This window comes from Manis javanica, chromosome 9, assembly GCF_040802235.1.
Source record: "Manis javanica isolate MJ-LG chromosome 9, MJ_LKY, whole genome shotgun sequence".
In the NCBI taxonomy this organism is placed as follows: domain Eukaryota; kingdom Metazoa; phylum Chordata; class Mammalia; order Pholidota; family Manidae; genus Manis; species Manis javanica.
The window spans coordinates 68,891,193-68,905,896 of NC_133164.1; the positions used below are offsets into that span (position 1 = coordinate 68,891,193).

Genomic DNA, 14,704 nt, shown 5'->3' on the forward strand with positions numbered 1-14,704 from the left:
CATATTTCCTATGTCTAGTTTGTTGAAAGTTATCATGAATGGCTTTTGAATTTCATTTTTTTCTGTATCTATTGAGATTTGATATTTTTCTTCCTTTTAATGTTAGTGTGATAAATTATACTTAATGAATTTTTATTAAGGCTACAAATTGTTTGATTTGGGTTAGGTCAAACATCCCCCTACTCAGTTGTGCATGTTATTAGCTACCTTTTCACATTGTAATTTCTTTCATGTATTATAAAAACAATACCACTTATTTAAACACAATTAATATGGCGATAGCAGTAAGACATAAAGGGAATAACAGGTATCAGAATCTAGTGTTTAATAGCTGTGTATTATTACTACCATCCTCCATTCATGAGAATAATAAAATTTGCCCCACCTGCCTAACATGGTGGTTATAAAAATAAAATAACTGAGTAGAAGTAAAAATGCATGGTAAACTATAAAGAAGGACTATTAAGTTCAAATGGTCAATTATTATTATGTAGTTCATTATATTTCTATTTAATAAAATAATAATGAGATATGCACTTAAATTTCCTTCCCTATCACTTTTATTTCTCTTGGCCATCAGAGCAGATTTGTCTGCCAGCTCTCAGCCCCAGCGCTCTCTGGATTCGCCAAAACTGACAAAAGAAAGTTTTAGTGAGTCTTTACCAAACTGTTATATTAAGCATACAAAGTATTTATTCTGATTTCATACATTCATAAATTCTACATTAAAATTTAAAGTGGATAATAAGCCTGGTCTTTTTTTACATTTTGCTAAATTTTATATGGCTTTAGTCTAAACATACCTTCCTAAAGCAGACTCCTTGGCCTGAACCAGATCTGGACCAGTGGCCCTGTTCTCTCCCGCTCTCCACCCCGGGAGACGGACTGCTAACCAAACTCTCTTTCCCACTTTGTTAGACAATGTCTATGTTGAATTTCTCCTCATTTTCAACAGATGTGTAACCTAAAAAGAATGAGTGAAACAGAGCTCGAAACGGAAGCCAGAGAGTTAGGTCCAATTTAAGCCTGCTAATTACATCCAAAAGTTGTATTTTCTGAAAAAAATCAGTTACAAATTTCCTTTTGGAGTTTTCTTTCTCAACCATGCGTGTAACTTTTTATTCATTCACTAGCGACTGTTTCCCCGAGAGGCGGGCGGAGGAGCTCAGCAGCGGCGGGTGGTGCGGCCAAGGGCATGTCTTCGGGCTCTAACGCCTGGCGGACCGGGCCGGGCCGGGACCAGTGCCTGGGCCCCGGGCGTCTCCGTTACCACCGCTCCATTTGTCCTGGAGACCATTCGCCACCCTACCACGCGTACTTACGGCAGGACACGCGGAAGGCGACGGAGGGATTCCTGCATTTTCCACAGAGAGAAAACATGAACATCGAAGGAAACCCATGCTGATAGAAAGGCCCCTGCAGATGAAATGACTACCGCGGGCCCAAGCTGACTGTGAAGAGTACTTGCAATTTCTATTCATAAAAGTCAAGGGTATTTTTAAGTATTTATTTTTTAAAAAAGCAAGGTCATGCTCTTTGACAAGAGATTTCTCTTTATAAGAAAATTTCTTAAAACCAACTGTACCTAAACTTTTCTCTTTAGTTTGCCATAGAAGATCAAATAACAAAAGAAAATACACGCTCAGCAAGATGAAGTCTTCTGAGTGGAAATCTCAAGGAAGTCACAATTCAGTTTTCCTGAACATTAAAACTTTAAGAAAATTACTTTATACTCATGCAATTGAATTATTTTGTGCAAATTATCTGTTAAAAATAACTCTTGATATGTTAAAAACATTTACCTTTGAACTGACAGTGTGTATACTTCTTTTGTTGGACTTTGATGTTGAAGACACAGTGGATTGTCAGTGGTATCACATTACTTACATAATTTTAGAATAAGCTAGGGTAAAAATCCTACATAAGTGAAAACTCTAAAATGAATAAGAAAACAATCTGTGAGGATGCTAGCTGTCTTAAAACAGTCACAACTACCTATCAGATCTTACCCAGATGAAATTCATTACCTCAGAATTCAACGTCTTGGCAAAGCCTACATCACTAATTACAATAATAGCAATGGAAGAGCATCTGCAATTACTCCGTTTAGGATAAAATTACAAGGGTTATAAATCTCCAAGCTTCAGGGCATAAGCTGATCACCAGCTGGGGTGAGAAAGAAATGTCTACCTATTGTGTAGTTTTGCAAAATTAGGTACGTTATATATTTTACTCCCTCAGAAACATCTGGCACAGGCTACTTACTATTTTAGAGGCTTCTGGAACGAATGCAAGGGACACTGTTGGCTAAGTTATAGAAATTGCATGGTTCCACATACACATAAACAATCAAGGGCTTGCTAAAGGAATGCTGAATTCTTCATCCTAATGGCATTGGTTCAAATTCTCCCAGCCAGTGATCAAAGGCCACTGCAGATGTCAGGTAGGACATGACAAATTCAGAAGAGTTCAAAGTTTGGTGCTAGTTCCATTGTCAGAAAACAGAGCCAACATCATTACAGACAATAGTTGATAGTTTCCACATGGGGAAAAAACAGAACACTGTGGACTTTCGATATGAGGGGATGCTGACAAAGAAGAGAAATGAATGCAGGAAATGTTCTACACAGCCCCTTCCCACCTTTGCTGCTTAGATGAAGAGGCTGGTTTACTAGCAGACAAAATAGACATAAACCTGAATACAGAAAAGTGTGGAGGATCCCCTTTCTCTTTTACGAGGTGAGGTGAGAAGAGGAAAAGGAGGAAGAGTACAGATGTCAGGTGGAAAAGTCCAGACTGCTGATGGTCAGGTCATAGCTTACTGTGGACCCAGAAGGGCTCCTGTGGCCCTTTTATGTGCTTTCAAGTGGCTCCCCACCAGCCCCGGTACATTCTCTATTTCCTCTTAAAGGAATCTGCTGACAGTGGTCCTTTGAGGGGAGTGCATTTTAAGTAGTCATAGTATAAATTATGACCATATTACTGCAAACAAGATGAATTTTAAAGGTCTTAGGCTGACTAAATTAATGCCAAGTGAAACTTGAGATAGTTTTCAACTTGAAAGTTTTTAAGTAGAAAATGTTACAACAGAATTTTCCCAATTTTTTCTGATAGTTACTATCCAAGGAATTGCCACAGATGAGCTAGTTATCACTATTGTTTGTAAATCATTACTCTAAGGTCTTGCAGGTAGATCCCAGCCACTGGGTGTCCACAAAGCTGAGCTAGGCAGAGGTGGCCTCACCTTCCTACAGTTCAGCTTGCCTCCAGAGGTTTCTAGCAAACTGGGGGACTGGGATCATAACGTTGGCAGCAAACCTTTCTAATGCCATTGCAAATATCTGCAAGGATCCAAAGACTAGCTAAAAGTCTCAGGCTGGAGTGATCTCAACTGGTAGAAGCAACACTGTTGATGGTTAAAGAGATTGGCTCTGTATTAGTTTGGTACTACTGTATAACAAACCAGTACAAATTAGCAGCCTAACACAACACCCATTCATTCATCCCACAGCTCATGGGCCAGAGGTCCAGGCATGGCCTACATGAGTTCCGTGTTCACTGTGCTTCACGTTCAAGACAGCTGGACTGAGTTCTCCCGTGGAGACTGCGAGAGCAATGTTCATACGCCAGCCCCCTCCGGTAATGGGCCAAATTCATGTCATGTGGCTATATGATGAAGGCCCCTGTTGTCGTGTACAGAGCTGTTGCCCAGGCATTACTGTCGGTTCCTAGAGGATCACTGAGGCCCTTACCATGTGGCCCTGTCCAGCTTCAAGCCAGCAATGAAGAATCTTCTGCCAAAACCCTTCTTATATCTCAAATCTTTACAAGGAAAAACCCAGTCCCTTTTAAGGGCTCACTTTATTGGATCAGACTCACCTAAGATAATCTCCTTTCTTAAAATCACTTGATTTGGGACCTTAATTCCATCCTTCACAGCAGTACCCAGGCAAGCACCTGCACTGGGGCTGAGTAACTGGGAGAAGACTGCATGTAGCAGGTGGTAGGAATCTTGGGTTCAACTTGGAAAGCAGGACCAGTGGGATTAGACAGATGGATAGACAGATACACAGATACAGACTTACTATAAGTAACTGGTTTATACAATGGTGGGGCTGGCTAGGTGAGTTCAAAATGTGTAGTCATGAAAGAACTATCACAGGAAGTCAAGAACCCATGGGCCTAGGCTACGACCACCATCCATGGGAAAGCACCTGTCTCTCAGATCACCCCCATGTTCTTGTGGGGCATGAGGGGGTGTTTAGGGCACATGGGCATCCTGCACATTTTAAGCTGAAGGAGTGTGAGAAAACAGCAAAAGCAGCAGGAAGGTCACTGTGGATAAAATGAAGGTTCCCATGGCCAGGATTCTCACCTGGCCCTGGTTGGCTAGCTCACTGCATGCATGTGGGCAATGCATTGTTATTGACTCTATATAGAGAGCCCTGCCCAGTGCTCTGGGCGACACAGTGGCATGGCTGCAAGGCTGCAGGAGAGCAGAGCAGAGGCTGGAGTGGTGGTAGCACTGAGGACAGAGACTAGGATGGCTGTGGGGGCAGAGAGGTCCAGAAGCAGAGACGAGCTTGCTGCAAGCAGTCTCGCTCTGAGCAGATGGGATTCTAGTGATTGACCTGCTGCTGTGGGAATGAAGTTGGTATAACCCTTTCATCCCAAGAACATCTTACTATCATTTTCTTTGGTTACACTGAATTCATAGCGAACTTGCCCAGGGCTGAAACCCCTTGGCAAAACAGGCACTTTGACTTCCCTCAGTCCTCCTCCCATGAAACAGGTCAGAAAATCTTCCCATGAGATGTGTCCTCCCTGTCCCCAGAGGAAAGGAGCATCCTCAACTCCAAGGACAAGGAGACGGCAGAAAAATTGGAACTAACAGGCTGCACCATTTCTCCCATTTTACTACACTGACTGACACTCCTTCACCTACCAGTTTTCATCCCTGTTTACTCCACATCAAACTGAGCATAAAAATTACTCAGATTTAACTGTTCTTTGGGTCTTCTTTTGTAGGGAAAATTAAAGTTCCATGGCCAGGATCCTCACCTGACCCCAATCTACTTGATGGAGTGATTGGCCTACTGCTAGGCTAATGCTTACGCACCGCAAACAATGAGCCATTATTGTCTGTGTCACTCTACAAAGAGCTCTGGCCAGTGCCTGCCTGGAGGCAGACACAGTGATGGGCTTGCTTCACACAGACCGTCCCCAGAGGCAGACGTGATCGAGCATTTGACCTGCCACCCTGAGAATAAAGCTAGGTATAAACCCTTTTACTTCCAATGTTCCATTATTGTTACCAAATCCAGAGTGAACATGCCTAGAGTCAGTCCCCCTCAGGACAGAGAGTTTTTTCCTTATGAAGGCCCTTACATAATGTAAAACATATTAATGTATATAGATATATAGATATATCTAATTTAAGATAAATTAGATAAGCTTTTCTCCTGTTAATGTCCTCTTAATTTTCATGCTTGGACAAGGACCCTAAAATCAAGGATAACTCTTTCCTCCTCTGCAGGAGTTCCCCACAACCAGCTGACTGAGGAGGAAAAAGCGCAGGCCTGTCTGTGAATGAGCCTTGAGCTGCAGGCCCCCTGCAATGTGGACAGCTGCAGCAAACCAGCACCTTCCTGGTCGGCCTGAACAACAGTGGGCACAGAACTTCCTTCGGGTGCTGTCCCTAGTTGTTTTGACCAGGAGAAAAACAGCCAGGGCCCATATCAATAGCCTGAGTCTGTGTCAATTCATGGGCTGTGGCTAATGGTTGGCTGCATGGCCATGGACTTGGACAGGATATAAATGAAAAATTGGTAGAAAGTGTGTCTGGTGGAAGAGGTTATATGGACAAACCTCTCTGGGCAAAAACGTAAATATTTGTGTTCTGTGTGGATGCTTACCAAAGGGTGACCTGAGCAGAGGAGGACTGGAAAATCAGGTGGCTAGAAGAACCTGAGCTATTCAACGGGTGACAGTTTAGCCTCTTTCCTGTCATTCCTGTCAGTGTCCAGTGGGGTTGTGAACAAAGTGGCCAGTGACAACAATTACGGGATGGATATCATGTGTGGGCTCAGCAACAGTTATTTCTGCTCTCTGAGGCTGACCTGGGTGCCCAGTGTGCGAGCAGCACCGTTTCTGACTTGGCCCCACTCACAGCATGAGCAGCTATCTGCCTAGGGGCAGGCTGATGACCCTGGAAGCTTTCTTTGGAACAGATGCTTTCCCTGCCTGCAAAATCCCTCAGCTGGTGTGGTTCTTGGTGGCAGAATGACCCAAACTGTCATTCCTGAGGTGTGTGCACTTTTCAGCCTGACTGAACTGGGTGGGTGCAGTTCTCTGCTGACTTTAAACACAGGATGTGAGAATGCTGACACGTATGATGATCTCCTGTATTACAGACATACTGTTCCTCGCCCCCACTGAGGAGCAGTGCCCAGTTGCCCCTCGGTGTCAGGATCGGCCACCCCAGCCAGCACGGCGAGCCCATCATAGAACGCCTTACGCACTGACAAGGCCTTCCACACAGCACTGTTTCCTACCAAGGAACTTACTTCACAGCAAGTGAAATTCAGTCATAGGCTCTGGCACCCTGGGAGTAGAGCGTTTCACCCTCTGGGGGCCCTAATGCCTCCAAACCAACAAGGAGAAATGGGGGTTACCATTCTGCTGGGTGATTTATTCTGGCTGCCCAAGGGAAACTACGCTGCTCCTACCTGAGGGGAGTAACCAGGATGGTAGACAGGCAATGCTCTGGGCATCTTTTGTTTCTCCCACGTCCTTGGATTAAAGTCAGCTAGCTGGCAACGATCACAGCCCGATTCAGGCAGGCCTGCGAATGGCCCACACTCTTCAGGAATGAGGTTCGGCTAACCCACTAGGTGAAGAACCATGACTGCTGAGGTGTTTGCTGAGGGCAAAAGGAACATGAAATGAGCAGGGCATGAAGCTACAAATACCATCTATGACTGTGACCTGTTCAATAGGTATAAGCATTATCTTCTTCTTTTGACATGAAAAAGTTTGGTTTCTTCTAGCTCTTACCCTCTAACTACCCAACATAATAGATGACTTCCTTATCCCTGTATTTAAGTTGCAGAATATCAAAGGAGAAGAGTGACTATCACCCAAGCGAGATGTCCTCTTCTGGGGAAGGGTTACCATGCTTTCAGATGTATGCAGGGTGGCTGTATCATGAAAAATGTAAATTTTGGTTTTGTCTTTATTTGGAGATTAAGTATGGTCTACAGAGATGCTGGGTGCCTAGTAGACAAAGGGTAGACTGTGATGGCTTTCCACACTGATGTGTCAACTCGCCTAGGCTTCATTCCCCACTTACTCTCAGACACCAATCTGGCATTGCTGTGAAGGGGTTTTTGCAGATGTGATTAAATCATTTAATCAGCTGACTTAAATAAAGCAATTACCCTAGATAATCTGGTGAGTCTGATTTCATCATTTGGAAGGACTTGGAAACAGCTGAAGCTTTCCAGGGAATGGGGGTGGGGAGTGGCAGGCAGAGGGCAGATCGACAGATAACAGAGATAGACAAACAGAAGAAATTCTGCCTGTGTACAATAGTCTTTGAGATCCAGCTGGCCTGTAATCTATCCTTCCTGGTTATCTACCTTGAAAATTTTGGATTTACTCAGCTAGTTCCCACATTTTCATATACAAATTTTGTAATAAATGAAAACATAAATACATTTATCTCTTGCCAATGGGTTTCAGCCCTGGACAAGTTCACTATGGATTCAGTGAGATTGAGGAATGACAGTGGAATGTTCTTGGTGTGAAAGGGTTTATACCCAACTTTATTCCCATGGTGGCAGGTCAATCACTAGAATCCCGTCCGCTCAGAGCAAGTCTGCATGCAGCAAGCCAGTCTCCTCCCCTGGGCCTCTCTGCCCCTGCAGCCATCTCAGTCTCTGTCCTTGGCACTGCCACCAACCACTCCAGTCTCATCTCTGCTCTCCTGCAGTCTTGCAGCCATGCCGCCATGTCCTGCAGAGCACTGGGCTGGGCTCTTAATATAGAGTCAGTAATGGAGTATTGCCCACATGTGTGTAGTGAGCTAGCTGACCAGGGCCAGGTGGGAATCCTGGCCATAAGAACCTTCACTTCATGCACACTCCACCCCTGCAGGATTCTCTCCTCTCACTCTGTATGCCCTCAATTTTCTGCAATAGTCCCTGGACAAGGAAGCTGGAGCATTGTAACCATATTCCATAACAACAACAGAGACTATGACAATATACAAATAACAAAAATTACAACAAATTATAATACCCCTCAAGCCCGAGGAGATCCATTGCCATGAAGTGGTCATCCTGGCTGTATTCAAACCAGTCCCACTCAAATGAGTTAACCAACAGGACCGTGGGTGGGCCTTACAGTACCCACCTTCTCCAGCCTCTCTAGCAGAAAGTCTTGCAGACACATAGGCTGATCTTGTTGCTTTGTTTCTGGCTTCTGCTTCGTCCTCAGCGACCAGTTTCAATTGTTGCCACAGCTCCATTAAATTCTATTTGACGTTCTATCCAATTTCTCTCTGTCTGCTCCTGCCTTAATCAAATCAACCCACATCTGGGTCCTCATGACATTCATGGGGCCCTTTAAATTCTTCCTCCTAGTAGCAGACCGTACTTCCTTTCGTGGTTTCATTGCTTGGCCTGAGTATAGGAGTGGGGCATAGAGTGCTCCACAACCTGGGGAAGAGACGCACTTCTCCTGCAGAAACCAGTAGTTGACAAGTCTTTATCTTCTTTCAGGCTTTCCACCAGCTTTCCACCAGATGGGGTTTCAACTAAGGAGGGGCTGATGCCTCTGGCACTGGCAGGGGCTCCACCCCCACTTGTTCATCAGACCTCTGCTCCTCCATTTCTGGGGCTGATGGCTCCACTACATCCTTCACATGTCCCATGGCACCTGGCAGTCTGCACTCATGAGCCACTGCTTCTTGGGCTGCTGTTTCTTCTCAGGCTGCTTTCTTTTGTGCTACCATGACATCCTTTACCATTTCCACAGCACCTGGTAGTGATGCCATTTCAGTCATCAGTAAAGTTTTTACCTCCTCAAGGGCACCTCGCAGCTCACATTCTTGTGCTGCCTGTTCTTGTGCTTTCTGCAGGAGGACATCTTCCTCCCTTTTGGCCTTTCTCAATATTGTGAGAAAAAACTCCTGCCACCTCATGGGAGCTCTGTTGCTCAGTGGACCTACTTATTATACCAAGGGCCTCTCCTACTGCCTCAGGTGTCACCTCCACCCCCTCACAGTCTTGGGGTGGGGCCCAGTCCTCTAGGAGGCAAGCCCCGTGGGACCACATGTCTACTGGGGGACACTTGGATGTCTCCCATCCATAGGAGCAGCCCGTGGACACACTCCTCCCATGAGGGCAGCCTGCTCTGTCTCTCAGTCAACAATGCATCCTGCCATCTATGCCAATTGTCTTGCCAATGGGTTTCAGCTTTGGACAAGTTCACTACGGATTCAGTGAGACTGAGGAATGATAATGGAACATTCTTGGGGTGAAAGGGTTTATACACAAGTTTATTCCCATGGTGGCAGGTCCATCACTAGAATCCCACCCACTCAGAGTGAGTCTGCGTGTAGCGAGCCGGTCTCTGCCTCTGGGCCTCTTTGCCTCTGCAGCCATCTCAGCCTCTGTCCTTGGTGCTGCCACCACTCCAGTCTCAGCTCTCCTGCAGACTTGCAGCCCTGCAGCTGTGCAGCAGCCCTGTGACCATGCCACCACATCAGCAATAGGTGCTCTTTATATAGAGTCAGTAACAATATATTGCGCAAACATGTGCAGTGAGCAAGCCATCCAGGGCCAGGTGAGAATCCTGGCCATATGAACCTTCACTTTATCCACAACATACATAGGTAGAAAGATGACATATAGATATAGATGATAGAAATACAGATACATAGGAATCCGACTGGTTCTGCTTTTCTGGTTAAACCCCAACCAATACAGGGTGATCTTGGAAGTCTACCTACCACAGTCTTTTTAGGAATACAGCAAGATTCTGTAGCAATCACCCAGGCTTGGGACTAGATGTTTACACTAAAAGCATCATAATTCTGGGAAGATCACTTAACCTAAGCTTCACTTACTTCTTGTATATTTGAAGGACCGACCGACATTGCCAAGTTGTGAGTGTCAGATGAGAAAAATAAATATAAAAGTATCCTGTATACTTTAAAGTACTAAACAGATTTGGCTATTTTGGCTAAGAATGCCTGCATATTTCATGTTACTTACTCTGTTCACTGGCAATGATTAAAATGGAAGTCGACCTGAACTTGGAAGCGGTCCCTGGCACTGGAGCGGGCTTTCTCAAGAATGCTTTATATCAACTAACTGCTGCCCTAGAGTTTGGAAAGTAAGACCAGAAACAGTGATACCTGACCTTGTGGGGAGACAGCAGGTATGATAACCTGGAAATTATCGGTGCAGCATTTGGCGGTTTTAATCACACATGTTTTTCCTTCACAGTACGCGTAATGTGTTAGAAAGACAAGAGCATCTGTGTAATGGTGAGAACGGTGCAGGGAAAATGGAAGCTGCTGTCCCCGGGAGCTCGCTGGGCCTGCTGCGCACGTGCAAGGCTGCCGTGCTTCGGCAGTACCGGGTCCACTGCGCAGCACGCTGGTCGTTTTTCCGTCTCTGAATCTAGACTGAACGTCTGGAGCTCAAATCCGGCGCCATCAACATACAAGGCAAAAACCCAATCCTGCTCCCACTTGGAGAAGCTGCACAGCCTGCCGTCCGCGCGCGCGCAGCATCATCACAGCCTCCGAGAAGCCAGCTCCCTGCCGGGGGTGCCCAGGGGCAGCAGTGCGACCCGCCGCACTCCAGACCTGCCCGCGCCCAGCCTCGAGCCGGGGGAGCGGGGCGCCTGCTCCTGCGCACGGCGGCGGGCGTGGGCCCGGCTCCCCAACGCGCCTGAGCGGCCGTCATTCTGGGGCTGGTTCAGGTGGCCGCACGGCCTGCTCGCAGGCCCTTCCTACCACCCCTCACACTCCTCCGGGCGTTTCTCAGGGAACGTGGCTGCAGAAACGCCACCTCAGGTCACTGAAACAGAGGACGCGGAGCGTGCTCAAGTCCGAGGGCGGCACAGCCACCTGCCCTGCGACCTACACTGAGTTTCCTGGTCTCTGGAAATTTACCTGTAAATGTGAAGGTCAGCACAGGGCATCATTTTGATTTTAAGCATTATTTTGGGAGTAGTTCCCAAGTCTCATCTTTATCATAATGTACGCTTAAGAGGTTTAACTAAGGAAACTCATTACATCTTACCCTGAAATTTTGATTATTAGAACAAAACTTCACAAATAGTGATTAGAATTATAAAAGGAAGTAGTATCCTTTTAATGTTGCATCTGTGTAGAATTTTAATTCACTTCTCACTCAAGATCTTTGGTAACAGAATACCCAGGAAAAATAATACATTTCTCAAAAATATGAACTCAATATGCTGGGGGTGAGGGGGGAGTATATTAATTTCTTAAAGGTATTAAGGGAATTGATGACCAGGACAAGGTCTTAGTAAACTCATTCCCTCTTTTGAGATGTCTGAGTGATTTTGAAATTGTTGAATTATGACACAACACAGGACCCTAGGCAGGAGACAGAGGTTGGCGCCATGGTGTGGGATTTCTGATGTATATGACAAAAACAGCCAAGACCTGGAAACGAGATAGCAGGGTCTCAAGGACACTCCATGTGTGACCTAAAGACGAAAATTACAGACTTTCTAGGCTCTGCCCCATGTATACAACCCTCAAATGACTGCTACCCAGCTTGGAGAAAGCCACAAATATCCCATTTTAACAACTGTATTTGAAAATTACATAATGATTCCCTAAATGTTAGACTTTCATGATTCACATATTCATTTTTTTTAGTAACTATGCTTACCAAAAATATGGATTCCTGTAAGGAACTGAAGTGCCACTTATTTGAAATGACTAGAACTTTATATGACAGTTTGGCATACAGGAACTTGAGTTACCATTTTAAGTCACTTCCAATCCAAATATCAGTTAGTAATGTTTATATTGTCTAGAGATCAAAATGATCTTAATAAAATTAGTTTCATGATTCTTTCAAAGTTAGCATAAAATATGTAATCAGTATACTTGTATTTAATTTCAATAAACAGTTAAGAGGAAAAGTGATGTATTTAAATACATCTAAAATTAATGTAAAAAGTATAAAAATACCATAATTTCATATATAGCCAACTAACTGGCAATAAGATTCATTCTTACAATAATCCTATTTTCTTGGGTATACCAAAAGAGTAATACTAAATGGGAGAAGTAAGATACTTAAGTTTATTTGCATAAATGAGAGATATAATAATCTTCATTGACTGAAATATCAACAGGGCATGCTTTCAGCTTCATTCAAATATGTATGTCAAATCCAAGCTGAGACTATTTAACTGCAAACTATCTTACTGTAAAACCCAGCATGCTCTAACCACATCATTTAAAATATTAAGAAATAGAAGGGGAAAAATAGCAGAAGGCATAAAAAGAATGAAGGTGTAGAGTTTAGAAACTGACATGAAAGAACATTTCTGAATATCTTTAAAAATGGAAAAGACCAATTGTCTTCAAATAAGGCAACAACTTTGAATCTTAGACTCTCTTCACTCTTTTCAAATAAAAAAACATGCCAGCATTCCTTGAGTATAGTTGTAGCTGGTGTCAAATTCTATCAAATTTGATGGGAGACTTTGCCAGTTTGGGAGCTAAGGGAATATTTTATCTCAGGCCACAAAGGGTTTTATAAAAAGGTTGAAGGAAACAGAAATCCAAGGCTGGTTAAGAAAATCAGCAAATAAATTACAAAAACTGTCCATTTGCCTGTCCCTTTTAATCTTAATGTCGTATTCAAACTATTGGGCATGTAACTGAATATCTCAACTGTACCTGAAGAAATAATGGAGCGTGTCTCTGCAGTAAAACAGAACGGCACTAAACTGATGAGTGTAACCCAGCAGAAAGAGCGGCTGTAAACATGACAAATGCCTGCTATTGATTTCAGGTTTAATTACTCTGTGCAGCACTGACAAAGCCCATCAGATGTTGTTGTGAAGTGTAAATGGAACAGACTACACTTCACTGCCCATAGGAAACTGATGGTGTCTGCAGTTTGCATTGTTTACTTTATCCTCCGTAAACTTCAGCCTTGATCAAATTAACAAGTGCTGCTAACCTCCAACAAACTGCGGTGCACTATGGTTTTACAGCGACAGCCTTGGAACGGCAGTTCACCGGCGTCTCACTGGTAACAAATGTTCGTCTCACGGCTGCTGCGGAGCCCCTCAGCCCGGCACCTGCAAGTCCTGCCTCTGGGGCCACCGGGATCTCGTCCTGCAGGCCTAATGTGTGAGGGAACAGAAAGGGGAGTTTTTGCACTCCGGTCATTACAATGCCAAGAATGAACCAGCACCATAGTTTTTCCCACCGGGTTCCTAGATTATTTAGTTTCTGGTTTCCAATATTAGTTTTCCAAAAACATTTGTAGTTATAACTAACTTTAGTTCAATTGCTGCCCAGCTTTTCCCTTTTCCCTCTCTCTTTTAAGATGTATAAATTGTAACTTTTTCCATTCAATTCAGCTTTTTGCAAGTAGTAATTTACTTAAAGATATGTCTGAAACAATTGGTAATTCATAACACTCGAAAACCTTCCTTAAGTGGGAGGTTTCTCAATTGATCTATTTTTTTTCTCTACAAAAATGGGAAGGGGGGTCAGAATTTGCTGTTCTGTCATGAAAATGTCAACAGAGATTAAATGTTTTCAAAGCTTCATGAAAACAGGTAAGACAGTAAAGTACGTAAGAGCATTTGCACTGGGTTCAGGGTTCGCCAAGTCAGAAGTAGTTCTCTGTGACACCGATCCCCCACCGTCCATGGCTACCTTAGTTCATACCTCTTAGTCCTGAGCCCTCTTACCTCCACATGCACACATCTGCTTGGTGCCAGTGTCTGGACGTTAATGTTTAGCACCTGTTGCCAAGATTTTTTCCCTGTTCTTGGCAATGCATAACAGTGGTGGGCATCGACTTCCTAGTTTACATTCTCAGGCTGGCAGGCCTCAGTTTCTCGTCCTATATTTGTAGTCTGCAGAATCACTACACTCTCTCATTCTGTCCTGGATCTTGCATAATATTATGCAACTCAGACTAGAATAAAACTAGGGGTTATGATACATAAAGTATATTTGAAGTAAATCATAAAATAATATTTGATGCCAGTCAAGCAAAATTTTTAATAAATACTATATGTCTAATAGAAGAAAGACATGTCTAATCATCAGTTACTTAATTGGACAAGTGTCACAGCGACCAATCAGGAGGCTAATGGCACAGTTCGAGCAAATGATGGTGGCTTAGTCTGCATGGAGATTATAGAGATGGATGGAGTCCAGACAGTGCTGACAGGAAATCAAGACTCTCCTTCTAGGGATTGCTTAAAACATATATATATATAATATTTAATGTATACATACACACACACACACACACACACACACACACACACACAAAAGGTGTTTTACTTTATATTTATTTACCTCTACATGCTGATCTCTTCATTTTAAAGATAATGCTTCTGGATATTCATTCATCAGAACATATGGATTCTCTGTGGACTTCTTAAATATTAGTGG

General features: G+C 43.8%; 1 protein-coding gene across 8 annotated transcripts in view; it reads right to left on the minus strand.

Annotated features, from left to right (window-relative positions):
- CCDC178 (coiled-coil domain containing 178) overlaps positions 1-14,704 on the minus strand; it is a 568,079-nt gene that overhangs the window by 201,777 nt on the left and 351,598 nt on the right. The window contains exon 21 of one of the 8 annotated variants that reach the window (XR_012121115.1): positions 13,248-13,413. The exons of 6 other annotated variants lie outside the window; for them this stretch is intronic. Coding sequence is in view for 1 of the 2 variants with exons in the window: in XM_073212735.1 (XP_073068836.1) it covers positions 13,357-13,413 (57 nt within the window). In the remaining variant the exon portion in view is untranslated. Of the gene's footprint in view, positions 1-12,956; positions 13,414-14,704 lie in introns of those variants that run through there. One more of the 8 variants, XM_073212735.1, reaches the window with a different exon arrangement.